Source organism: Carya illinoinensis, chromosome 3, assembly GCF_018687715.1.
Source record: "Carya illinoinensis cultivar Pawnee chromosome 3, C.illinoinensisPawnee_v1, whole genome shotgun sequence".
Lineage (NCBI taxonomy): Eukaryota > Viridiplantae > Streptophyta > Magnoliopsida > Fagales > Juglandaceae > Carya > Carya illinoinensis.
In genome coordinates this window covers 7,183,780-7,209,158 of record NC_056754.1, presented here as the reverse complement: position 1 = coordinate 7,209,158, position 25,379 = coordinate 7,183,780, and the positions used below count along the sequence as shown (strand labels likewise).

Genomic DNA, 25,379 nt, shown 5'->3' with positions numbered 1-25,379 from the left:
GAACCTTAGTATTGAACCATGTAAATTAATATATCTCATTTTCTATTTACATTTAATATATTATTATTTTATTTACTGATATAGATGAAAGTACGGTCACCGTATTGATGCCCCAAACCTCTATGAAAAAGTCTAGTTGCAAGCACATTAGTGCACTAATATGTGTACTAATTTATTGTGATTGATCAAAAAGTAAATTTTATTGAAAATAGTGCTAATTTAACTTTTAAGTATGAAATAATCAATATTAGTACGCAGATTAGTACGCGACTTTATTTATATGTAGAAAAACTCAACCTCTACAATGGGTTGTATACCTTTTCATTGAAATATGAGCCACATATGTGGGTTGGAAACAACTCTTTTTCCCATTCCGATTTGTTGGATAATTTTCATCTTAACATCTTCATTTGGGCAAAGTGGGTAGTGAAATTATGTCCTCTAAGAAAACTGATACGCCATGCATCGAACATACTCATATTTTAAACTTATATTACAAATGAAATTACGCTGCATCAAAATGCATGGGCTTCACCCAGACTTACAAAGAGGAAGACCTGCGCCCGTTCCGCAGAGAGTCAGAGAGACTGCAATGAGATCGCTGATTTGGTACACGTGCCGAGCTTTCGTTGGAGATGTCGACGGAGGCCACTGCCAGTGCTGACTCATCTCAGAGGTGGACAGAAAGTGAATATCTAAGGGGAAAGATCTCGAGCCTCATATTTCAACGCTGAGTGGAAACATGCACGAATCGTGACACCTGGCAGTCCCACCACCCCTTTAGTATATCCGTCTCTCTGTTTACCTTAAAAAAATAAAAAAGAGCAAAAAAAAGCCCTCTAAAAGCGCAAACCAACTTGTGGTCCGCAGTTTTTCACGATTTAATAATAACAGAATAATTTAAACAATATTAGGATGGCGTAGCCAAACACGAGTGGTCCAGAAAAGCATCTCTATCCTTTCCCCTTCTCTCTCTTTCTTGTATTGGCAAAGTACACGTGGCGTTAGCCATAGGATCAGGCGGTGGGTGGCGATGACGTGGCGAAAAGCGCATGAGAGTAAAAGGTCTGTACCTGACAGCGCGAGGGAGACGAGTAGGGGGCACAGTCATATCCTCTCTTCGTCTATCTATGGTTCCTTTTTGTTGTGTCTTTGATCCACAACTAGTGGACTTCCTTGTTTCTTTCTCTTTCTTTCTTAAATTATGTTTTTTAGAGGCTCTAGATATTTTAATCTTTTTAATTTTTGCCACTCGCCAAAATATCGTCCGAAAATTATTCAGTGCCGCATGTCTGTTTATTCCGATATCTCTGTCGCCATCAAAATCCGAAATAATGCTAGTTCCAGCCTCCACCACCCGGTGTCAACACTCGCTTTGACTACTCGCGCTGCTAGGTCGACAGATGTCTGGCCTTTACTGTTGCGACGCTGTCAACAATCTGTTTTCTCCCGTTTTTTTTTTATTTTTATTTTTACGCTTTCTTTCACGCTGCGGCCAACAAGTGGATATAATTTAATTTAATTCTCATTTTCTGTTTATTTTCTTTAATTTCCAAATCATTTTTGGTCCCTTGCTCGTGGAAATGTATTTATTTCCACGTGGAAAAAAAATGAGCTTTTTTACTTCTCAAGTGGATAGACTAATAATTATCAACAAAGCCTGGTAATTAATAATAGATAATTGTTCTAAAAGTGGATACTTTTACCATGGACGTGCACCATAATTCTCAATTCTAGAGAAAAGCATTGAGTTGGTAGTAATAAAAATAGAATTATTATAGTCACAGATATATTATATAAAAATAATTTTATAAATTGATATGATTTTATGTGATCTGTTAAATCTATTTAATAATAAAAATAATTTTCTAATTTGATGAACTGCATGAAATCACGTCAGTTTGTAAAATTATTTTTATATAATTTATTTATGACTAAAGTATTTCTTAAAATTAAAAAGCATCATCTTATATGTGAAAAATATATATATTTGTTTTCTTTTATGTATTTTTTAGTAAATTGGTTATCAGATTCAATCTCAATTGAATTAAAAAAAAAAAAGAAGATCTAAACCTCTAAAATGGGTAACATGCTTAGATTATATAGCTTGGAGTTTATAAATATATATTTTTTAAATGTGATTAATCATATCATATACATAAAAAAAATTTTAAATGAAACTGAATCGATTAAAGCAGAAAGTATATAAGTAAGTGCATGTGGCAACAAAAAAATAGAGAAAAGCTATAAATTTTTATTTCTTCTAATTTCGTTTGTTGAATTGAAGTTTTTTATAAATAATAGTGAGTTGAGATACTGGAATAAGTTTTATGGGACTATTTTAAGATGAGTTTAAATATATTTATAAAAAATTAAAAAAAATTACGAGTCGTGCATATAAAGAGATATTGAGTTGAAAGATATTATGAGTCCTATGTGTACAAAAATTTTAAATTGAGTTAATTTTAATAATTTAAAATTTTGATATTTAGATGTTAGATTCAATTTAAAATTAAATTGAACTGAATTAATCTTAATTAAATTTAATTTCCAAACGAGATGTCTAGGTTTTGAATCTTTTGATTTCTTTAATTATTAGCCCAACGTCTTGCTCGTTTTTATCTTTTTATATATAGTGTGACCTATCTCAAGATTTGAAAAAACTACTTTTCGCTTAAATGCTATCTTCCCATGGCATAATGGCAAGTGCAGAAGAAACCTCCTCTCTTTGTCCATAAGCATAATCCATTTTTTGCCCTTTTTAAACTCCTTGCTTTCCTGTCTACATAGGTAGTTTTCTTTCACTTTTTGCTTTGACCGTTAAAGGTTAGTTGTATAGCGCTCTCTCACACTTTTTTCACGCACCTCTCACCTGAAGAATCGTGCACTCAAATTCAACACTTGGTTGTCATGCACCGTCCAATTGCGTTTTTATTTATTTTCATGGTATTTTAAAGAGCCAATATCCTGGCCTTTAAATGTGCTATTTCATCTCTTTTTCTCATATCGGTTGTTAAGAGGCTATATTTGTCCCTTCTGTCAACAAGACCTTTTCACGCACCCTCACATAATGCAACCCTCCAATACGTAAAATTTAGATTGAATTAAGATTAACTTACTTTAATCTTAAATTAAGTTTAATATTTAAGTATCAAATTCTCAAATTATTAAATTCATCTTAACTTAAAATTTATTTATACGTAAGATTTATAAATTTTTTTAACTTAACACAAATTTATATGTAGGACTTATAACTTTTTTTAACTTTTCATAAATATATTTAAAATTATAAATTCATTTTAACATCTAAACACGTATAAATTTATTTTAAATAAATTCTACAAAATTCATTCTATTATTTTTATTTACTACTATTAATAAATAACTCAATTAATTTCAATATCTAAATAGAGCTTTAATTTATGTATGGTTCATTCGCGTCTTTAGAATTTCTAAAACTATCTATATATCCTCTCTTTTTTCTACTAACGTAAGATATGATTTTCTTCCATCTTGTCTCAATCTAATGTTGTCGGGTCCCCATTCCATAGGGAAAAAAATAAATTTAATGCATCATCTTTCTTTATTTTATTTATATTTTTCTTATTTTACTTATTAAAATGTTATTTAGAAATATTTATCAAGATCTCATTTTTAACTTTATCTAATTTTATTCTATCAAGATTCTCTCTTTTATGCCAGGCTTTATCAGTACAAACCAAATCTAGTGGTGGTGCACAGGAAATGACATGTGGGCTGCTCAATAAACTGCGAGTAGCGCGTTTTGCTTTTCACTCTCTGCGAGTATAGGTGTGTCGTCTCAATTATCCGCTAGGCTCTCAAATTTTCCTCCCCAACCGAATTAAAAACACTAAAACAGGCCAGCGCAATAAAAAAGTGGGAGACAGGACAAGCAAACGCCACGTGTCGGGGCCATCCTGCGACGTGAGCCACAAGATTCTTTCGAAGCCTCGAGCGTTCTATTGAAGAAAATTTTAATTTTATAACAAATGTCAAAAAAGAGAAAAATAGCCTCTGATGTGGCGACCTCTGCTTTGTGCCTTTTTCTTCACATTCACAGGCCAAAACTCCTACTATTCACTACCCATTCTCTCTTCTTCTCCTCTCCTCTCCCCTCCTTTCCTCCTCAGCCCTTTGTATCTCAAGCCTCTCTGTCTCTGTCTCTCTCTCTCTCTGAGTTTCTTTTAAAGAGTATTTTCCGGTGTGTGGGAGGCGAGGGGTGTGTTTTTCCGGTTACAATTGCATCGAGGGATCAAGGGGATCCGGTACTCCTGTGATTGGAATACTGTTGTTTCTTCCATGCTCGAACTCTGTTTCGAATAATTTTTTTCCCCCAAAAAAAAAAGGATTTATATATATAGTTTATTGGTGAGGCTATTGTCGATTTTGTGTTATATATTTCCTCTTCGTCTGTCCCACAGTCTGTAGTTGTTTTGTGACTAAGTCGGAGGCTATTCTTTCTCTCACGTAATCTCTCTTTACAACGAGAAATTTCGTGAACTTTGGTTGCTAATCAGTGAAGTTACCGACGCGAGAAATTGGGAGTCTTTTGCTGTGTAGGGACGGAGCTTCAAGGCTTTTTTGGATTGTTCAATTCTAGGGTTACTGAGAGTTCCAAGCTTGGAATCAGCCGGGAGCCGAAGAGAAAAGTTCTATTTCTTGGGTTAATTTGTTTGGATCAGATGGGTATGTTACTGTACGGAATCGATTCCATCAGGGTCTCTTAAATTTATGAATGTTTTGATTCTGCATGCAAAAGGAGTAAGACAAAGCGGCTTTGTGGAGAAGCGAAGTCAAAGAGTGCTCGGAGTGTTTGGCTCTTTTAAGCATAAGGCGGTTTGGAGGTTTCTGCAGCTATGGCTATTCAGGTATCATACCTTTTTAATCAGTATATATGGTTTTAATTATGATCTTTCTGTTCTGTATTGATATGTGATTTCAGTAGTTAGAAGGTTCATATCTTGCAATTTTCATTCATCGATCACTAACTATTCTTTGGATTCCGGTCTTTTTAAGTGAGAGACAAACTTCACGATAAATTGTGATGAGGGTGTATTTTTAACTATAATATTATGAACTGAAGACGAGGTTTACAAGTTAAAATTGTAAGCAATGAAGATTTTTGCTCCCCTCAATGGTATTTTTCCTTTTTTAATTGGCCGAGGGCAATTGGGCATGATTTAATTTCTCATCAATTTGTCCATTATGACAGTTCTCTTATAAGAGGGTTCATTTCTTTTCTTAATAAGTTCGTTCAATTCGATAGCTTTTGTTTGGTACTTTACTGGGGAATTATTCCTTTCTAATGGAATTTTGGGGAGTATTGAGGAATTATTCATATGGGATTTTTGTTATTTAGCCTTTTCTTCGCCTGTTAATTAAAAGTTTCAAAATGCGATTGTTTTAGTTTTTAAATTGCAATATCGATTACGGAGGGCGATAGCGTTGGAGGAAAGATTGTGTTTTTTCCATTTTAAAAAATTTGCGATTTTATTTTTGTGCTGGAAACAAAACGATTTTTTTTTTACAGCTTTTTTTCTCTTTTGGCTGTAGGATCAAAGTGTGGGAACTCGTTCACGTTCTGTTCTCCAGGGAAGTAACGAAGTATCTTTGAGTTCTGGGCTACATTCTGTAACTGGTGCCCAACTTAGGGATCGGTTTTCTAGTGGGAATGACTATGCTACCAAGGTTTATATTTTTTCCGCATCGTTCATGCTCTTCTGTCCGCAGAACCAATTGATTTGAAGACTCTGATCACACTTTTTTCTACCTGTCCGTTGTTACTGTTTCAATAGGTTAGGAAACCATACACAATCACGAAACAAAGAGAAAGATGGTCAGAGGAAGAGCACAAGAAGTTTCTTGATGCTTTAAAGATGTATGGTCGAGCTTGGAGACGGATAGAGGGTATAACTCAATGCGGATTTCTTATATCTCAGGAAAAATTATAACTGTTATCATTTTCTTAAGACTGTCCTCTTTTTTTTTAACAGAGCACGTGGGCACAAAGACTGCAGTTCAGATTCGAAGTCATGCTCAAAAATTCTTCTCTAAGGTTTACTGCTCTTATTCCATTATCCATTTTCAATAGCTATGCCTATCTATTCAATAAGTTAAATTTGCAACCTTTGCAGATAGGTTCATCCATTCATGCTTGGTGCCGTTCTAAATCACCTGTTTTTTGTCTTCATAACAGGTCGTTCGTGACTCCAATGGTAGCAACACAAGCTCTGAGCCCATTGAGATTCCTCCCCCAAGGCCAAAACGAAAGCCCATGCATCCTTACCCAAGGAAACTTGTAATTCCTCCTAATAAAGAAATCTCCACTCTGGAGCAGCCGCTAAGGTCTGCATCTCCAAATTTATCAGTTTCAGAACGAGAAAACCAATCCCCAACCTCAGTGTTATCCGCAGTCGGTTCAGAGGCAGTGGGTTCGCCTGATTTAGATTCACCAAATAATAGCTTATCCCCTGTTTCATCTGCAGCCGATGTCCAACTTGGTGGCTTAGTACTACCTGAACCTAACCAATCGACTGACCGAAGTGCATCTCCATCACCAGCTCTAATGACTGTTGGTTCAGATTCTGATCAGCAACTTCCCGTGGTAATTGTTTTATCCAATTCAATAAATTTTAATGAAAAACCTCTTATTTTACTTCTATAATGTTTTGATGTTGGCCTCAATTCTCAGAAAATCGAGTTGTTCCCCAAAGAAAACGCCTGTACTAAAGAAGTTACTTCAGAGGAAGGATCCCCCCGTCAACTTAAGCTTTTTGGGAGGACTGTATTAGTTACAGATTCCCACAGACCGTCTTGTCCCAGCTTAGGGACTAGCAAACCCATCCCCCCAGCAGACATGCATGAGGAAAAAGTTGTGGAACCGTTACCAATGAACTCTGAGCCCGTGAAATCTATGCTGGGCAATAACGAATGCGTTTGGAGTCATTTGCCACATGTCCCAAATGGTGCCCTCTATTTCATGCAATGCCAGAGAAAAAGCTTAAATCTGTTGGAAAACAGTTCTGCTGCTCCTATACCATGGTGGACCGTTTGTGGGGGTTTTCCACTTCCTTTCATGCCATTCCCTAAGGCGGACCCATCGCGGGGAGCATCTGGGGACTCTGCTCTAGGAGAAGTCCATGATAAAGAAGTTCGGAAAGAAGGTTCCTGGACTGGTTCAAACACTGGATCGATGCATGATGGGGAAAATGGCGATAGATGTTCAGAGGCAGAGACTCAGAGTAGTCCATTTTTCCTTAGAAATGAGAATCAAGAGAGACGCATGATTTTCCAATTTAGGCCAAGTGAAAAATCAGCCTTCTCTGTCCTAAGAACGAGCCCTGAAAAGTGTGTCAAAGGGTTTGTACCATATAAAAGATGTATGGCAGAGAGAGAGACCCAATCCTCAACAATAACGGGTCAAGAGGGAGACGAGAAACGAATCCGGCTTTGCTTATAGTGTCCCTCAGTTGTAGATTCCCCAGAGGAATATCCTTTACTTTGCAGACACAGTTTTTAACAGGCTTAGAAACTGATGTTGGTACAGTTTAGTGGACTGTAGGGGTTTCAGCTGCTGGATGACTGAGGATGAGAAAGAAAATGACGTTGGAACAACATCCGTTTTTGCAGCCTTGCAAATTCTCTTCTAGGTTTTTTTATTTTCCTTCTGTTTTTACCTCCAACTGTTCAAATCCATAAGCCCATATCTTCTTGTACACATAATATTCTCTTGCCTGCCTTTTTTCTCTTGTCCTCGGTATCTGCTTTTGTATTCCTAATTCTTTTCTTTCTTTGAACTATGAATGATGAAATCACTAGGTCGCTTACTATGTGAAACAAAACTAGTTTCATATTTAAGTGTTATTTTCTCAGCATCTGCAAACCTTTGAGTGTGGTTTATCAAAAGGTAATAGGAGGATGTTCCGAACCCGGAACCAACCGAAAGGGCGTGCTGTTTCCTTATAAGCAAGAGAGGAAGTCATTGCCGTATAAAGAACTCACCTCTTCTCTATCTCTGATCATATGGATGGCTAATGACAATCTGGAAAATGCTGGCACAAGTGATCCAAGTCCAAACGGGAAAGAAGTGTTGGGACAACACTCTAGAAAGCATAAAACCTTCTATCCGAGAAAGGAGAACATCCTGGAGCAAGATGGAATTCTTGTATTAAGATTAGCAGAATATACGTTCGTCATATTTGTAATGTTTTCCAGGCGAGAGTAAAGAACAACTGGAAATCTTTTGTGGAGTTTTTCTTGTCTTAGTAGTGATTGTTGATATGGGCTGGTTGTGGAGAAGGTCCTCTCTTTATATAAAAGAAGGCATAAAAGAGAGGCTGGACTTTGAAACAAAGCTATTAGCTATTATGCAGAAAGGAAGCCAAAAAATAATCGTCAAAGACTTCGAAGGAGAGAGGAACGTATAATTGGAGAGAGATTTTGGAGTTTGGGATATTTCAAAGGCAGTAAAATTTCGGGATGGGGACATTTTTGAGCACGACAGTTCCTCTTCTTAGAATAATCCCTCAAGCAAACAGGACATTTGAGATAACATCAACGTCCAAAATCAGGCCTTATCTGGTTGCTGTCACTAATCCAGTTATCCAACCTTGTCCATCAACAATGATACTCAAGTTTCTAAAGATGTGCTCTACGGTGTCGGAATTTGTCTGGATTCGCTCATTTTGGCTACTGTACAGAGGGAAAGGCCATTGATCGAGAGTAAAACTGTAAAAGGCCCACAAATAGTCAAATACTACTTGTATACAGAACCAAAGTTCCGGACAAAATATCTCGTAATACTAAAACGCAGTTCCTTCTAGTGCCCAAAATGGTAACTTCAAATGACCCACAATAGATTAAGGTGGGTTTGGGTTTAGATACTGAGACTACCCTTCTTAACATATTTTATTAATATTTATTTTATTATTAATATTTTATTTTTATTATTATTTAATATTCTATTATCACTTTTTACTTCCTTTTCCATTATTATTTATAATATAAACACGTTACAACACTCAAAACTCAACTTAAAAAAAAGGGAAGGGGCAAAAGCAAACTCCACTTGAGAAAGTAGAGTGAAAAAAAAGCATCGTCGGACATTATTCCACCAAAGCTTTCCTCTTTAACTTAATCCGCTGTCTGTTTCTGTAGCTACCCCCATCCCTCATTGCTCTCCCACCCTCTGTCTCTCAATAATGTCACTACTCCTAATCATCAATCTCTCTATCATATTCACTCTATCATCAAAAGCAACCTCCCACTACTCTTCCTCCTCCTCCTCGTTTCCCCCATTGCAATCGTCCTCGCCTCCCGAGTGGAGATCGGCGCGCGCCACCTACTACGCGGCGGCGGACCCCAGGGACGCGGTGGGAGGGGCATGTGGGTACGGAGACCTGGTGAAGGCTGGTTACGGTATGGCCACCGTGGGCTTGAGCGAGGTGCTGTTCGAGCGGGGACAGATCTGCGGCGCGTGCTTCGAGCTGAAGTGCGTGGACGACCTCCGCTGGTGCATTCCGGGCACCTCCATCATAGTCACGGCGACCAACTTCTGCGCACCCAATTACGGGTTCACCCCGGACGGCGGGGGCCGCTGCAACGCTCCCAATAAGCACTTCGTCCTCCCTATCGAGGCCTTCGAGAAGATCGCTATCTGGAAGGCCGGTAACATGCCCGTTCTGTACCGTAGGTACTGTATCAAACTCTACTCTCGCATACCGAGTTACCGTATCATCTTCTTCATCGAAGGGCGTGAGTCTACGCGTGCCCGAATCCCACTTTCTCCGTGTCTACTTTGCCTTTGTTTTTTTTTTTTTTTGTCCTCTTCCTGCTTTACTTTTCTTGCGCATCATGCTAACCCGAGCCGGGCGTTTACACTAACTTTTACTGAGTTCTTGCTGGATGGCACTGCTGTTTGATTTGTTAACTTACGCTAGGGATGTGGCGTAGGGTCGTTATCCTATGCGCACTTTTTTCACTTGGGATTCTCCCGTTGAATCTTGTTTCTCGCTGTGTGATGAAGAGTGGTCGCTCTGGTCCGAGACTGTGCGTTTGGATTACCATTACGCCCCATGACTTATTAGAGTAATTTTTTCTCAACCTTATGTCCTCCCTTCCCACAGTTATGGATGTGGGACTGCTGACCCCAGTTAGTAATTCTAATGTTTCCTATATGGAATCTTAAACTTAATGACTGAGTTAAAGCATTTAGGTAGAAGTGGGTCTGGGATCTCCTTCCCCCCCTCCCCCTTCCGGCGAGGTCTCCCTCTCGTGAAAATATAGATCAATGGGACTGATCATGGCTGCAGAAAAAAAAAAAAAAAAAAAAAAGGTTTCACATAACCTAGGATTAAACATTAAGGCTTAGTTTGAAAAGTAAATTTAGATGAGATGAGATAAAAATTGAATAAAATATTATTTTTTAATATTATTTTTATTTTGAAATTTGAAAATGTTAAATTGTTTATTGTATTTTATTTAGAAATTTGAAAAAATGCTAAATGAAATGGTTTCACTAAACAAACATGCCTAAAACTTTGTCTATTTCTTGACATTCCATCCATTCGGATATGGGACAAGCTGCGCACTCACAAATTTTCTGTTAAAGAGAAGAGAGACGGTAGCCCAATTTATTCTTCCGTGGTCAGTTGGCCACTCTAAACAAGTACAGACTTCATGTTTATATGCTAGAGGTTGCTTGCTTGCTTCTTACAAAATAATGTCTAAATGCTTGGTGGAGTAATAACAAGCTTACTTCGAAGGGAAGTTCCAAAAATATTTGCTAGTTGTTGATTAACACTGCATAGAATCAATTAGCTTAAAAAATCAATCGGTAGATGGGGGCATAATACTCTCATTTCTCTACTCATTGTTGTTGCATCTTTATACTTCGTTTCTGTCAAAACCCTCTATCGATATCATCTACCTGTCGGCCACCCTTTGGCAGCCTTTGTTGACTAATCCTAACCTCTGTCATTGAACCGTACATACTCAAGATTTCTGAATATTTCCTCGCATTTACCTCTTAGGCTAAATTTTAGTGAAACTTTCACATCACATTACAACTCATCATTGCGCCCATTTTCGTCATGGTTCTGATAGGCACATGTGCATGTCTATATTACAGAATAAAACACTACAGCTTGACTTGTTTAATGTGATTTTAACAGGATCAAGTGCAGAAAGGAAGGCGGAATTCGATTTATGATCGATGGTTCAAATATCTTCATCTCAGTGCTAATCACAAATGTTGCTGGTGCTGGGGATGTAGCTGCGGTGAAGATAAAGGGTTCAAGAACTGGTTGGCTTCCGATGGGGAGGAATTGGGGCCAAAATTGGCACATAAATGCTGATTTAAAGAATCAACCTCTTTCATTCGAGGTCACTAATAGCGATGGCGTGACGGTTACATGTTACAATGTTGCTCCCAAGGACTGGAACTTTGGCCAAACATTTGAAGGCAAGCAATTTGTGTCTTAAAACTTGAAAGTCCTTGCATAGTTTTCCTTTTTTCTTCCGTAATCAGGGAGGGTAAAGTTGTGTGGAATGGGGTTTATTTTTTGAGGGGATGGTAGTCAGTTTATTGCAAATGATGTTGTGCTTGTGAAGATATGTACGTTGTTTGCTGAAATCTATAAGAAAACAGATCTAAGTCTTTCCGTTTTTGAAATATAAATATATATATTTTTGCTTAGTATATAAAATATTAATTAATTATGTGAAAGGGCAGCGACTCTTGTGTGTTTTACTGAACCAATCCAAATCCATCCCTACGAACGACCCAAAAGCGCTCATTCGAAGCAATCGGGTGTGATTTTACCGCGACATTTCGGGTCAAACGTTCCGCAAGAAGGACGAACATGGCAATATGATGTGAAAAATCAAACGCAGTCGAGCCCGATTTCAAATGAAATTCTCTCGAGTCTCGACTCACCAGGTTAATGTCCAAAGCAACTGCCAAAAACTACCGACAGCTGAGGCACATGTCATATGGGGACCTTCCTCCTATACGCCTTTATGTAATTTATTATAAAAATAATTTTATAATTTGACGAATCATATCAAATCACATTGATTGTCACATTAATTTATAAAATTATTTTATGTAATCTACTAGAATATTTCTCAATGAAAAAAAGTAATAGCCAACCAATCTATCTTTATTCCCGTATTTAACAGATCATATGGTAGCAAGCAGTAAGTTGCAATCGAGTTTAAGAAAAGGAAGAAAAAAAAAAAAAAAACACTTTTCACTCCAAATTAATGTGTTTTATATTTCGAATCCCAAACTACTAACACGACAGGCTGTACATTATACATTCAAATAGCTAAAAAGTTCCAATATGCATTATTTTTAAAGATCCAACAGTCAACATTGCATCACGTTACCAATTTTTACTCTTTTTTCGTCATAGGGCTTGTTTGAAAATAGGTTTCATCCCAAAATTTTTATCTAAAACTAATTATTAAAACTTTCCCAAATTTTCAAATAAAAAATAAAAAACAATTCAACTTCTTCAAATTCTCAAAAAAAAAAAAAAATTAAAAAACTATATTATAACAATATTTTAATTTTATAATATTTTTTATTTAATTTTTTCTCTCTTATTTTTTTAAAATCTAAAGAATACTCAACTCAAATTATTTTATTACTATTCAAAAAATTTTCATCTCATCTCATTCTCCGAACGTGTAGAGTGAGAACTGAATAAGGTAACAATTTATTAAGTTTTAGTAATTAAAGGATATATAATGTCGGTTTTGATAGTTGTAGATGCAAACTATAAAACCTCTACTAGTTGGAAGATTATGATTTGAAGGTAGCCACAGATTCTGGTAAAGATTCGGAGATGACAATTGTAGAGGGACTGACCTTGGTCTATGATTCAACTCTCTTGAGTTACTATGTCATCAGCAGAAACAGAATGAGATGGAAGCTCTTCATATCTGTTCACTTGAAAGAGTTACTAATTATTCCACAATGTCAGCGTTCTGTGGTAAACAACTTTCCTTTTTCAGTTAACAGAGTCATTTGCTTTGACAACGTTAGCAATAGAAGTAACAACAGTTATGACACAAAATCTATACTCATCAGGCACCATGCCAAAATAAATTCAGGCACTCAACACACATACAACCTTAAAAATTGGAAACCTACCCTTCACAAATTATAGGCATGTCTTCCATGCAAAAAAAGAAAGAAAAAAAGAAAAAAGAAAACTAAAAGAAACGACTCACATTTTATTGTTTTTTTTTTTTTTTTTCCTTTTTTATCCCGGTTTGGAGATGGATTTCAATTTGGCAAGAGAAATGAGGAAAAAGAAAATTAATCTGTTCAGCCAAAGACCTCACTCCCAAAGGGAAAGAGAGTTCAACCCAAACCACAATAGATTCCCCAACAGTATCAATCTAGAAAACCGACATTATACTTCTCTTGACTTGCACGTTTTTGCATCATATCAAATCGGTCCTTAAAATGATACAGGCTCAGACAGGTATGCAAGCAACCCAATCTAACTATTGCCAGCTCAATCAAGTTGTACTTTTATTGTAAATATAAATACCTGATATGCCGGTAAGCCATACAATGACATCAATGATAAAGAAACATCTCGTGAATATAAATAACTGATATGCCGGTAAGCCATACAATGACATCAATAATAAAGAAACATGCTTATAAAGTTTCCAAATCATCTGTGATAAGTCTACCATTACAAGAATACGTAGCTAAAATCAATGTTCATGTACCTTCAATATCCTACAAAGTAACACCCGGCAATGACGCTAGAGAGCACAGATGGGCAACCTTGAAACAGAAAGCAACTATGGCTATCTGCTTCACTTCTGATTTCAACTTCAGCATTGACTCTCTTGAGAAGTTAAGTATTAGGACAAGCATCACTAAACAATCTCAGGAAGAAGAAAGCCCATATGTCCTTAACGTGATGTACAGCCAGAATCCAAATTCTAAATGCAACCATCGTTAGGCCACCGCAGGCAAGACAACACGATCTTCATCTTCGCTATAAATAACAAAGAAAGCATGTATGCACAATTCGCCACATAACTTCGGCATTTATTAACATCAAAATTGCATGTCAGACACACCCAATTCTCCGGCTATATTCAATACAAGACCTATGAGTATCCAATATTCATAATAAACAAGAGAAAATGAATGTATTGTGTGATTACTATCGCCAAAACAAAAATCTGCTCCTAAGTTAACTAGGCAAGGAAAAAAACTTGGCAAGAATCAAATATGCAAGTTAAGTGGGAAAAATTAGGCCTCTCACAAGAATCAAAACCCTTGAATATGCTGGGTCATCAAGATTGTCTCCTTCAAAGTTTCTGATGAGATTCAATGAGCAGTGCATTAAGAATGATGTGTAAAGCAACTTCGTATACAGCTCCATCATAATGCATTCCATCCTCCGTACATCTCACCCCACAATTCCAACTCAACGACTGTATATCAAGCAACAAAAGCGGGCCACCGGATTGGCGCAACAGCTTGCTTCTCCGGAGTGCCGTATCGTAAGCAACCCGCAATGTATCAGTCATCTTCTCCCTCTTCTCCTCCGTATTCAGCATCGAGTTTATCAATGTAGGAATCCCCATCCAAAACAAATGCGGCGATCTAACGGATACCGACCCCGTCACGGGCCCCTCCTCGCCTAACTCCGGCGAAATCGGCAAAAGCGACACCACCGAACTTCTCAATAAACGTAACCCAGCACCATAATCCGACGCATTCGTAAAATGAAGCATATGCCATAACCCAGAGCCCATCATCAAAACATCGGGGTAGTTCCGATTTCGCTTGAAACTAATAACCAAATCGGTTATATTGGTTACGTAGGGAGCCCAAATAAAATCCAATTTCATTCCAATCTCATCGACCGCAATATGATAATTGCTGTGCCTTTTGAACAAATCGACTTTGACCGATTCCATGCGCTCCGGATCCAGAACTAAGTCGAGCAACGCAAGCGCAATCAATCTGGCTTGGGAGTCGCCCGCCAAGACGACCCAAGACCCATTAAGCAAATCGGAGGCGTCCGATGGAGCGAGCTTCTGGAACCCACACGCGACAACGGGTCTGGACCCGGACCAACGCCAGGACTTGCCGTAATCCAAGGAGTTGTTAGCGGAATGGGGCTTGACGTCCCAGACAACTTCGTGAAGGAGAGAGACGCAGGAGTCGCGGTTGTCGAAGACCACGATGGAGGAGACAGTTGAAGCAAAGTCAGAGATGGAGGGGAAGTACGGGGTGAGGTGGACGCCGACGGCGAGGGTGATGAAGAGGGCCCCACTGAAGAAGAGCATCTTGTTACGGCTCAGATGCCAGCCGGCCATTCCCATGGGAACGAAGAGCACCACGCACGCTGCCATCAATCCCAGTTGGATCGCTCCGAACATCATTTGGGCTATGGCCTTGAAAGTTGGATCTCCCTATAGCAAGAGCCGAATAGTCATTTCTTTCGAACCAAAAAGTCGAAATGGAAAATTGGGTTCTGGCTGTTGGCTCCTGCTCTTATTTTTGTTACTGTATCATTGGTTCAAAAAGATGGAATCGGATTGACGGGTTGGAAGGAATTAGACACAAGCTGGAATTGTTGGGGTGGGGGCTGAGAGGCTTAGGGCTGAGGCTAAAGGATGGGTTTGGTGGGAGGATTTTCGTATGCTTACTATTAACTTGTGAATTAAGGCAGTTTTTGCTGTGATAGGAATGTGGCAACAGCCGCGAGAACGTAAATACGCATGTATGTTTTTGTGAAAAAGATAGACCCTCCAGATTTTTGATCGATTTAAATTGAAGCCCGCAGACGAACAAGTCTCCAGAAGCTGATGATGATGACTCTGCTCCGGTTGGGGCCGCTGGCTCACGTTAGTGGTGAAATATTTAATGCTTGCTAACGTATACCGGAGAAACATTTGAGCTGCATGCCACGTATTAACTAACTTATTTGCTTTTGCGGTGGTGTTAAAAAAATAAAAATTGAATGGTTTGGTTACTAAAATTAAATTATTTTATTTTATATAATTTTTTAAAATTTTCATATAAAATATTAAAAATAATTTTAATTTTTCTAAATTATAAAATAAAATTAATATTAAAAATTATATTATAATAATATTTTATTTAATTTTCAATAAAACATTTCATTTAATAAATAACCAAACAAACGAATCGTAGCGTATTGAATAATTGGGAAAGATCGGTGTTGGTTAGCCGGCTAGTGAGAAGTCAGACTCTCTCTAACTAGGAGGTTGTTTTTACATTTTCCTGCACTTACTGTTGCTACTTTTCTGTTTTACATCTCAACCAAAAACAAGAAAACCAATACAATAGAAGCAAAGATGGATTTGGATTCCCTCATGTCCCAAACAGCTGCTCTCTCATGGCATGATCTCAACCTGCATCCAGCGATAGCATCAGCTCAAACTATCTCAAACAAAATTCTGATAGGCAGGTTGGTAGCCGATAGGCCTTTAAACAAATTTGCAATACATTCATGCATCAAAGCATCATGAACTTTGTTGAACTCAAGGTTTCAAGTTTCATGTGATTATAAATCTACACATGGATTTTGATGATAACAAATGAATTCAAAGAATAAAGAAGTCTCAAGCTCAAGTTGTCTACACAATGGAGTCAAGCACATCAAGGAAACAAGCATGAGCAAGAAGGGAACAAGTTCACATTAAAATTATAGAGTAATGTTGTAAATCTCTTCAAAATTCGAAATTAGGATTAATGCTCAAAATTAATATTTTATCATAAAGCATTAAAATACATTTTCCACATGTGCATGAATATTTTTGAAAATTAAATTTGAAAATTTTGAAAGATGATTGATTGTCATCTTTTGCATGTGCATGCCTTGATTAAAGGGTTGAACTTTGAAAATATTAAAGATGATTGATTGTCATCTTTCACATGTGCATGTTTTATTTGAATATTTTCAAAAGTGATTGATGCTTTTTTAGACTTATACAAAAAGTAAAAGATTAGGTTTGAATTTTTTGAAAATGAAAGTGTGCTCATTTTGTCATATGCCAAAAGTAAAAGATTAAGTTTGATTTTTTTGAAAAAGTGAATGATGTTGTCTTTGACAATTGAGAAAGAAGAACCTTTTATTTGAATTCTTTGAAAAAGTGAATGATGTTGTCTTTGACAATTGAAAAAGAAGAACCTTTTATTTGAATTTTTTGAAAAAGTGAATGATGTTGTCTTTGACATGTGAATCTTTTTAAATTTGAATATGAAGTCTCATATGCCTATAAATAGATCATTTGAGAGCTTCACATTTACAACACCAAGAGCATACAACATTCATTCAAAGCTTTCATTCTCTCTTCTCTAAACATTGAGCCTTAATCCTTGTTCATTTTGAGAGATATAGCTTGCGCTGTATTGTTCTTATTTCACTCGTTGATGAGTGTTTTCTGATAACCTACCCACTATCAGCTTTTGTATCAGAAAAAGGGTGTGTATAACCCTTGTGTGTGTAGAAAGTATTCTACACAGGGAATAGTTGAATCACCACGTGTAAGGTGATTGCAAGTGTAGATGGTGTTCTACACGGATCCTTTGTAGCGGTGTTGTTCAAAGGTGTAATAGGTTTCTATCTCCACCTGAAGGAGGTTGAATAGTGAATTTGGGAATCCTCAAGGGGTAGCTTGAGGCGAGGACGTAGGCAGTGGGGCCGAACCTCGTTAACATACTGAGTTTGCTTATCTCTTACCCTTACTCTTTATATTTATTGTTATTTCATATTTTGTTTATATTTTATATTATATATTTGATTTATAATTGTTATTTTTTTTAATACAACTCAATTCACCCCCCCTCTTGTGTTAGTCATCTGGGCAACAATTGGTATCAGAGCTAAGAGCTCTATTATAAGATTAACTATCTTTTGAGTTAAGATCTTATGGCTAACATTGCAGCTTCATTTGGTGAAGGTCAATCTAGTAGTCGGCCTCCACTCTTTTGTGGAGATAATTACTCATTCTGGAAAGTTAGAATGAGAATATTTCTTCAAGCTCAAGGTAGAGAAATATGGAAATGTATTGTAAATGGACCTTATATTCCAACAAAAGTGGTTGGTGGAGTAAAGGTCAAAAAGGAAGAAGAAGAGTTTGATCGTGAAGACGATAGACTTTATACTTTAAATTTAACTGCTATGAATTTATTATATAATGCTCTTAATGGAAATGAGTTTAATAGAATAATGAATTGCGTTACGGCAAAGGAAATTTGGGATAATTTGGAAGTAACTTATAAAGGAACTTCGCAAGTCAAGGAATCAAAAATTTATATTCTTACTCATGAATATGAAATGTTTAAGATGAATGATGATGAATCTATTTCTAGTATGCACACTCGTTTTACTAACATCATAAACAGCTTGACAGCTCTTGGCAAAGTTTATTCCAAGGTGGAGATAGTAAGAAAAATTCTCAACTCTTTACCAAAACGTTGGGAATCAAAAGTTACAGCGATTCTTGAAGCTAGAGACCTCAAGAAGCTCGAAGTCAATGAACTCATCGGGTCACTTATCACCCATGAGTACACATTGAAAAGAGGAGAAGAAGAAGGAAAGCCAAAGAATAGCTTAGCACTTAAAGCTGTTCCTCATGAAAGTGAAAGTGATGAAGATGAGGAAAATGACGATAAAGATGAAGAAGTTGCGATGATAACAAGAAGAATTCAGAGGTTCTTGAAGAAAAATAGAACTCCTCCGAGGAAATCTTTCAAAAAGTTTTCCAAGAAAGATTCAGGTAAAAACGACACTTTAATTTGTTATAAATGCAATAAACCTGGTCATATCAAGCCAGATTGTCCTCTGCTAAAGAAAGATCGAAACAAGGGCAAGAAAGCAATGAAAGCTACATGGGATGATGATTCAAGTAGCTCAGATAGTGAAGCAAGCAATGAAGAATCAGCAAATCTTTGTCTTATGGCTAAAGATGACATTGAGGTAACAAATCTTGATAATATTGAAAATCCTTCATATGAAGAATTGCAAAATGTTTTAGAAGAGATTTATGAGGAATTTGAAAAATTGGGTATCAAGTATACTGCTTTGAAAAAGAAAAATTCTTCTTTAACAAACGAAATTGAAATTTTAAGAAAAGAAAGTATCATTTTGAAAGATGAAAATCTTGAATTGAATAAGAAGAAAACCGATTTAGAAAATATTGTTGAAAACTTTACGAATGGAAAAAGAAATTTTGAAAAACTTCTTGGTAGTCAAAGATGTGTTTTTGACAAGGCAGGTTTGGGATATATGCCAAAACAAAAATACAAACCTTATAAAAATTTCTTTGATAATCATTCTACCTCAAAGGCTAATATTCAAAATTCTTTTCATAAAAATAATTTTGTCAAAAAAGGATATTATTATAATCATTCAAGTTTTTCATATATGTCACATGCTATTTGTAATTTTTGTAATAGAAATGGTCATAATTATCATACTTGTCCTATTAGAAGAAATCATACAATGACTATTAGGGCCATATGGGTACCTAAAAATCTTGTTTCCTCTAATACTAATAAATAAAGGACCCAAAGAACTTGGGTACCAAGAAAAATCATTTTAATTGTTTTTATAGGTATGCATGAAGTCATCCACAAGCAAAAATAAGTGGTTTTTAGATAGTGGATGTTCAAGACACATGACGGGAGACAAGACTAAGTTCTTTGATCTTAGATCTAAAGAAGAAGGACACGTGACATTTGGAGACAACTCGAAAGGGAAGATCGTGGGAATAGGTAAAATTGGTAATGAATCTTCTCTCATAATTGAAGATGTTCTACTTGTTGAAGGTTTAAAACATAATCTTTTGAGCATAAGTCAATTATGTGATAAAGGATTTACAGTTACTTTTAAAATGGATAAATGCATTATTTTGAATGATCATGATTGTAATATTTGTTTTATTGCTTTTAGAAACAATAATGTTTATACAATTGATTTTGAAGAAATTACTTCACAAGATGCTATTTGCTTGTCAGCTCAAAATGAAACTAGTTGGTTATGACATAGAAGATTAGGTCATGCCAACATGGAACTTATTTCCAAACTTTCAAAAAATGATCTTGTGAGAGGTTTACCAAAAACATATTTTCTTAAAGACAAAATTTGTGATGCATGTCAATTTGGTAAACAAACAAAAACTTCTTTTAAAACTAAGAAACATATTTCCACTACTAGACCATTGCAACTGATACACATGGATCTTTTTGGACCAAATAGAGTTGCAAGTCTAGGAGGAAAATATTATGCATTTGTTATTGTTGATGATTTCTCTAGATATACTTAGGTCATCTTTCTTGCTCATAAAGATGAGGCACATAATGCCTTTACCAAGTTATGCAAGAGAATTCAAAATGAAAAGGGCTATACTATTTCAAGTATCCGAAGTGATAGGGGAAAAGAGTTTGTTAATAAAAATATTGAAACATTTGTGATGAAAACGGTTTTATTCATAATTTTTCTGCTCCTCGAACTCCTCAACAAAATGGGGTAGTAGAGAGGAAAAATAGATCTCTTCAAGAGATGGCAAGAACAATGCTCAATGAGAACAACTTGCCTAGTTATTTTTGGGCCGAAGCGGTAAGTACTACATGTTATGTTATAAATAGAGTTATGTTAAGGTCTAAATTAAATAAAACCCCCTATGAGCTTTGGAATGAGAAAAAGCCCAATATTGGTTACTTTCATGTATTTGGATGCAAATGTTTTATTTTAAATGACATAGATAATTTAGGCAAGTTTGATGCAAAATCTGATGAAGGTATTTTTCTCGGGTATTCTACTAATAGTAAAGCTTATAGAGTATTCAACAAAAAGACTTTAACTGTACAAGAATCTATGCATGTAGTATTTGATGAATCTAATTCTCCACTCTCCAAGAAATCTATTGATGAAGAAACAGAAGGTATAAATAACACAGAAAGTCTCAATCTCAACAAAGAGAAAGCAATAGAGGAAGTTCAACATGGAGCCATCAGGAAAGATCATCAAAATTTAATACAAGATGCAACCAAACAGTGGAAATTTGTGAAAGATCATCCAGTGGAACAAATTTTGGGAGAACCTTCACAAGGTGTAAGTACTCGATCATCTCTTAGAAATATTTGTAATCATACTGCTTTTCTATCTCAAATTGAACCCAAAAATATTGATGACGCACTTCTTGATGAATCTTAGATTCTAGCTATGCAAGAAGAGTTGAATCAATTTGAAAGAAATGATGTTTGGACACTTGTTCCTAGACCCAAAAATTATACTATTATTGGAACAAAATGGGTTTTTAGAAACAACAAAGATGAATCTGGAGTCATTACTAGAAATAAGGCTCGACTTGTAGCCCAAGGTTTTAATCAAGAAGAAGGAATCGATTATGATGAGACATATGCACCTGTCGCAAGATTAGAAGCTATTCGAATGCTACTTGCATATGCTTGTTATAAAGATTTCAAACTTTTTCAAATGGATGTTAAAAGTGCTTTCTTAAATGGTTTTATAAATGAAGAGGTATATGTTGAGCAACCTCCAGGTTTTGAAAATCATATTTCCCCAAATCATGTTTTCAAACTCACAAAAGCACTATATGGACTTAAACAAGCTCCTAGAGCTTGGTACGAGAGACTCAGTGGTTTCTTGATTGAAAAAGGTTTTTCAAGAGGAAAAATCGACACAACTCTTTTCATTAAATATGAAAATGATGATATTCTTTTGATTCAGATTTATGTTGATGATATAATATTCGGTGCTACTAATGAAAATATGTGTCAAGTTTTTGCTAAGACTATGCAGGAAGAATTTGAGATGAGCATGATGGGTGAACTTACATTTTTTCTCGGATTGCAAATTAAGCAAGCAAAAAGTGGGACATTCATCAATCAATCAAAATATATTAAGGAATTACTGAAGAAGTTTGGGATGGAAAATGCTAAGGAAATTGGAACACCAATGAGCCCATCAACTAAACTTGATAAAGATGAATCCGGTAAGCCAGTTGACTCGAAGATATATCGAGGTATGATTGGTAGCTTATTATATTTAACAGCCAGTAGACCAGATATTATGTTTAGTGTGTGCTTATGTGCACGTTTTCAATCATCTCCAAAAGAATCACATTTAATTGCAGTTAAGCGCATTCTTAGATATCTTAGTGGTACAATTAACCTAGGGTTATGGTACCCTAAGCACACATCTTTCGATCTAATCAGCTACACAGATGCAGATTATGCTGGCTGTAAAATAGATCGAAAAAGCACTAGTGGAGCATGCCATTTCTTAGGTCATGCATTAGTTTCCTGGTTTAGTAAAAAACAAAATTCTGTTGCACTATCTACTGCTGAGGCAGAATATGTTGCTGCGGGTAGTTGTTGTGCTCAAGTTCTCTACATGAAGCAACAACTTGAAGATTTTAAACTCATGTATAATCACATTCCAATCAAATGTGATAATACAAGTGCTATAAATCTTTCAAAGAACCCAATACAACATTCTAGAACTAAGCATATTGAAATAAGGTATCATTTTCTTCGAGATCATGTGCAAAAAGGTGATATAATGTTAGAGTTCACAAACACACACGATCAGTTAGCAGATATTTTCACAAAACCTTTACCAGAAGATAGATTATGTATGATCAGAAGAGAAATAGGTATGATGCATGCTATGAATATCTCTTAAAAGATAGACCAGAGTCAATAAAAATAGAGATAGATTTTTTTTAATACTTTTACATAAATTTGAGATTCTTAGCCTCATGTTTGAGACGCTCATTCTCTTCATACAATATCATGTCATTCTTATTCATGGGAACCGGCAAGCGGAATGAAGAATCTAATAAAGATTTCAACTGTTTATTCTTCTGCCGAATGATTCCTTCCCTTGTGTGAGACTCTTGAACAATTTGTTGAAGTACAACAATTTGTTCTTTGAGCTTTTCAACTTCGTGATTTTTGGCTTGTAGCCGCTGAGAAAAAGCCACAATAGAGGAAGAGTAGCGAGTCCCAAGACTCACCAAGTCATAAATAGCATCAGAATCTGACTTATTAGTCAGATTATTATTTTCTTGCTGCAACATGGCACCAATGGTAGCTGCAGAAAGAACAGGAGGTTGAGATGCAGAATGCCTCATGGATGGATCTAGAGAAATGTTAGAAGAATGAGCCATTGAAAAAAGAATAGAAGGCTTAAAACGAGAATGCTGAAGGAATGCAAATGAGTTATAGAGATGAGATGAAAACTTGATGCGGATTAGATGAACTTCAGGACTGATTTTATAGAGATAGCATAAAGAATAAGACAAACTATTTTCTCTTCAAATCTTATTTAGTCAAAAGAAATACAAGATATGCTGGACACACTTTGTCAAAAGTTTTCTTACTAAGCCAGCGAGATTAACAGTAGATTGTCCCTATTTTTCTAGTAAACGATGAACCTCTGCTGTTATCTGCCGATGTTGACCTTGTATCTGAACCCTTTCTCGTTCCAGCTCTTCTATTCGTGGTTGCAGATCATGAGCATACCAATCTGCAAATTTTTTCAACTCTTGGTTTTCTTGCTTTAGCCTTTTATTCTCACTATCCTTATTAGCAAGCTTCTGTCGTAACTCAGATATTTGCATGTTAAGATGATCAATCTCACTCACCCTCGCCATTAACCTTCGAGACATGATCGTAACAGAGGCAGCATATTGATTACTGAGCATTCTTGATTCTGCAATAATCTCAGAATCAGTCTTACTAGAAAAACGGTTCACTGCTCCTATCATGGTATTGACGGCCTCAGGAGAGAAGATTGATGATTGATGCGTCAAGGGTTCCTGATTCAAGTCTGGAACATTAGTGGAAGAGAATTGCTCAGCCATTCTATCGTTGTGGAAAAACAGAACTCAGGTCAAGAAGTGATTATTTTTTTGGCATCCGATAGATGAAAATGATCATTTTTTTATAGAAACTCGGAGCCTTCAATCCCGTTTGTCAACAACATCAGGCGATTGTTTAAATCTTCAGCCGTATTAAATTCATAGAGTTAGGCCTCGAGGCTTTGCAGCACTTGTCGGGTCACGGACGGCTCCATTTTTCAACTATCTACAGTGACTATTAAACGCATCGTTTTCTTCAGTCCATTTACTTGTTGCGGATCCTTTTTAATGATGCCAAAAGGGGGAGAAGTGTTAGACTAGAACATTAACATTGTTTAAATTGCTAAACTTGTTATATATGGTTGGAATTATATTTATACTTTTGCTTGAAAAACTAACGCATATTTTCAGGGGGAGCTTAAGTATTAATATAGGTTTCAAGTTCTATCAAATATTTGTCATCATCAAAAAGGGGGAGATTGTTGAACTCAAGGTTTCAAGTTTCATGTGATTATAAATCTACACATGGATTTTGATGATAACAAATGAATTCAAAGAATAAAGAAGTCTCAAGCTCAAGTTGTCTACACAATGGAGTCAAGCACATCAAGGAAACAAGCATGAGCAAGAAGGGAACAAGTTCACATTAAAATTATAGAGTAATGTTGTAAATCTCTTCAAAATTCGAAATTAGGATTAATGCTCAAAATTAATATTTTATCATAAAGCATTAAAATACATTTTTCACATGTGCATGAATATTTTTGAAAATTAAATTTGAAAATTTTGAAAGATGATTGATTGTCATCTTTTGCATGTGCATGCCTTGATTAAAGGGTTGAACTTTGAAAATATTAAAGATGATTGATTGTCATCTTTCACATGTGCATGTTTTATTTGAATATTTTCAAAAGTGATTGATGCTTTTTTAGACTTATACAAAAAGTAAAAGATTAGGTTTGAATTTTTTGAAAATGAAAGTGTGCTCATTTTGTCATATGCCAAAAGTAAAAGATTAGGTTTGATTTTTTTGAAAAAGTGAATGATGTTGTCTTTGACAATTGAGAAAGAAGAACCTTTTATTTGAATTCTTTGAAAAAGTGAATGATGTTGTCTTTGACAATTGAAAAAGAAGAACCTTTTATTTGAATTTTTTGAAAAAGTGAATGATGTTGTCTTTGACATGTGAATCTTTTTAAATTTGAATATGAAGTCTCATATGCCTATAAATAGATCATTTGAGAGCTTCACATTTACAACACCAAGAGCATACAACATTCATTCAAAGTTTTCATTCTCTCTTCTCTAAACATTGAGCCTTAATCCTTGTTCATTTTGAGAGATATAGCTTGCGCTGTATTGTTCTTATTTCACTCGTTGAGGAGTGTTTTCTGATAACCTACCCACTATCAGCTTTTGTATCAGAAAAAGGGTGTGTATAACCCTTGTGT

General features: G+C 36.0%; 3 protein-coding genes across 3 annotated transcripts; 2 read left to right on the top strand and 1 right to left on the bottom strand.

Moving 5' to 3' along the window:
* The first annotated feature begins 4,035 nt into the window (after positions 1-4,035).
* Positions 4,036-8,273, top strand: LOC122302949 (protein REVEILLE 1). Its single transcript, XM_043114437.1, has 6 exons — positions 4,036-4,889; positions 5,575-5,709; positions 5,817-5,928; positions 6,015-6,076; positions 6,218-6,625; positions 6,713-8,273. The coding sequence occupies exons 1-6, from the start codon at positions 4,878-4,880 to the stop codon at positions 7,478-7,480; spliced, it is 1,497 nt and encodes a 498-aa protein (XP_042970371.1). The 5' UTR covers positions 4,036-4,877; the 3' UTR covers positions 7,481-8,273.
* Positions 8,274-9,045: 772 nt separating this feature from the next.
* LOC122302952 (expansin-A13) lies at positions 9,046-11,698 on the top strand. The gene is made up of 2 exons (XM_043114438.1): positions 9,046-9,712; positions 11,193-11,698. Exons 1-2 carry the CDS (start codon positions 9,222-9,224, stop codon positions 11,500-11,502), a joined length of 801 nt encoding a protein of 266 aa, XP_042970372.1. The 5' UTR covers positions 9,046-9,221; the 3' UTR covers positions 11,503-11,698.
* A 2,373-nt stretch (positions 11,699-14,071) lies between these two features.
* Positions 14,072-15,921, bottom strand: LOC122302948. The gene has a single exon (XM_043114436.1). The coding sequence runs from the start codon at positions 15,448-15,450 to the stop codon at positions 14,368-14,370; it is 1,083 nt and encodes a 360-aa protein (XP_042970370.1). The 5' UTR covers positions 15,451-15,921; the 3' UTR covers positions 14,072-14,367.
* Between the last annotated feature and the right edge of the window lie 9,458 nt (positions 15,922-25,379).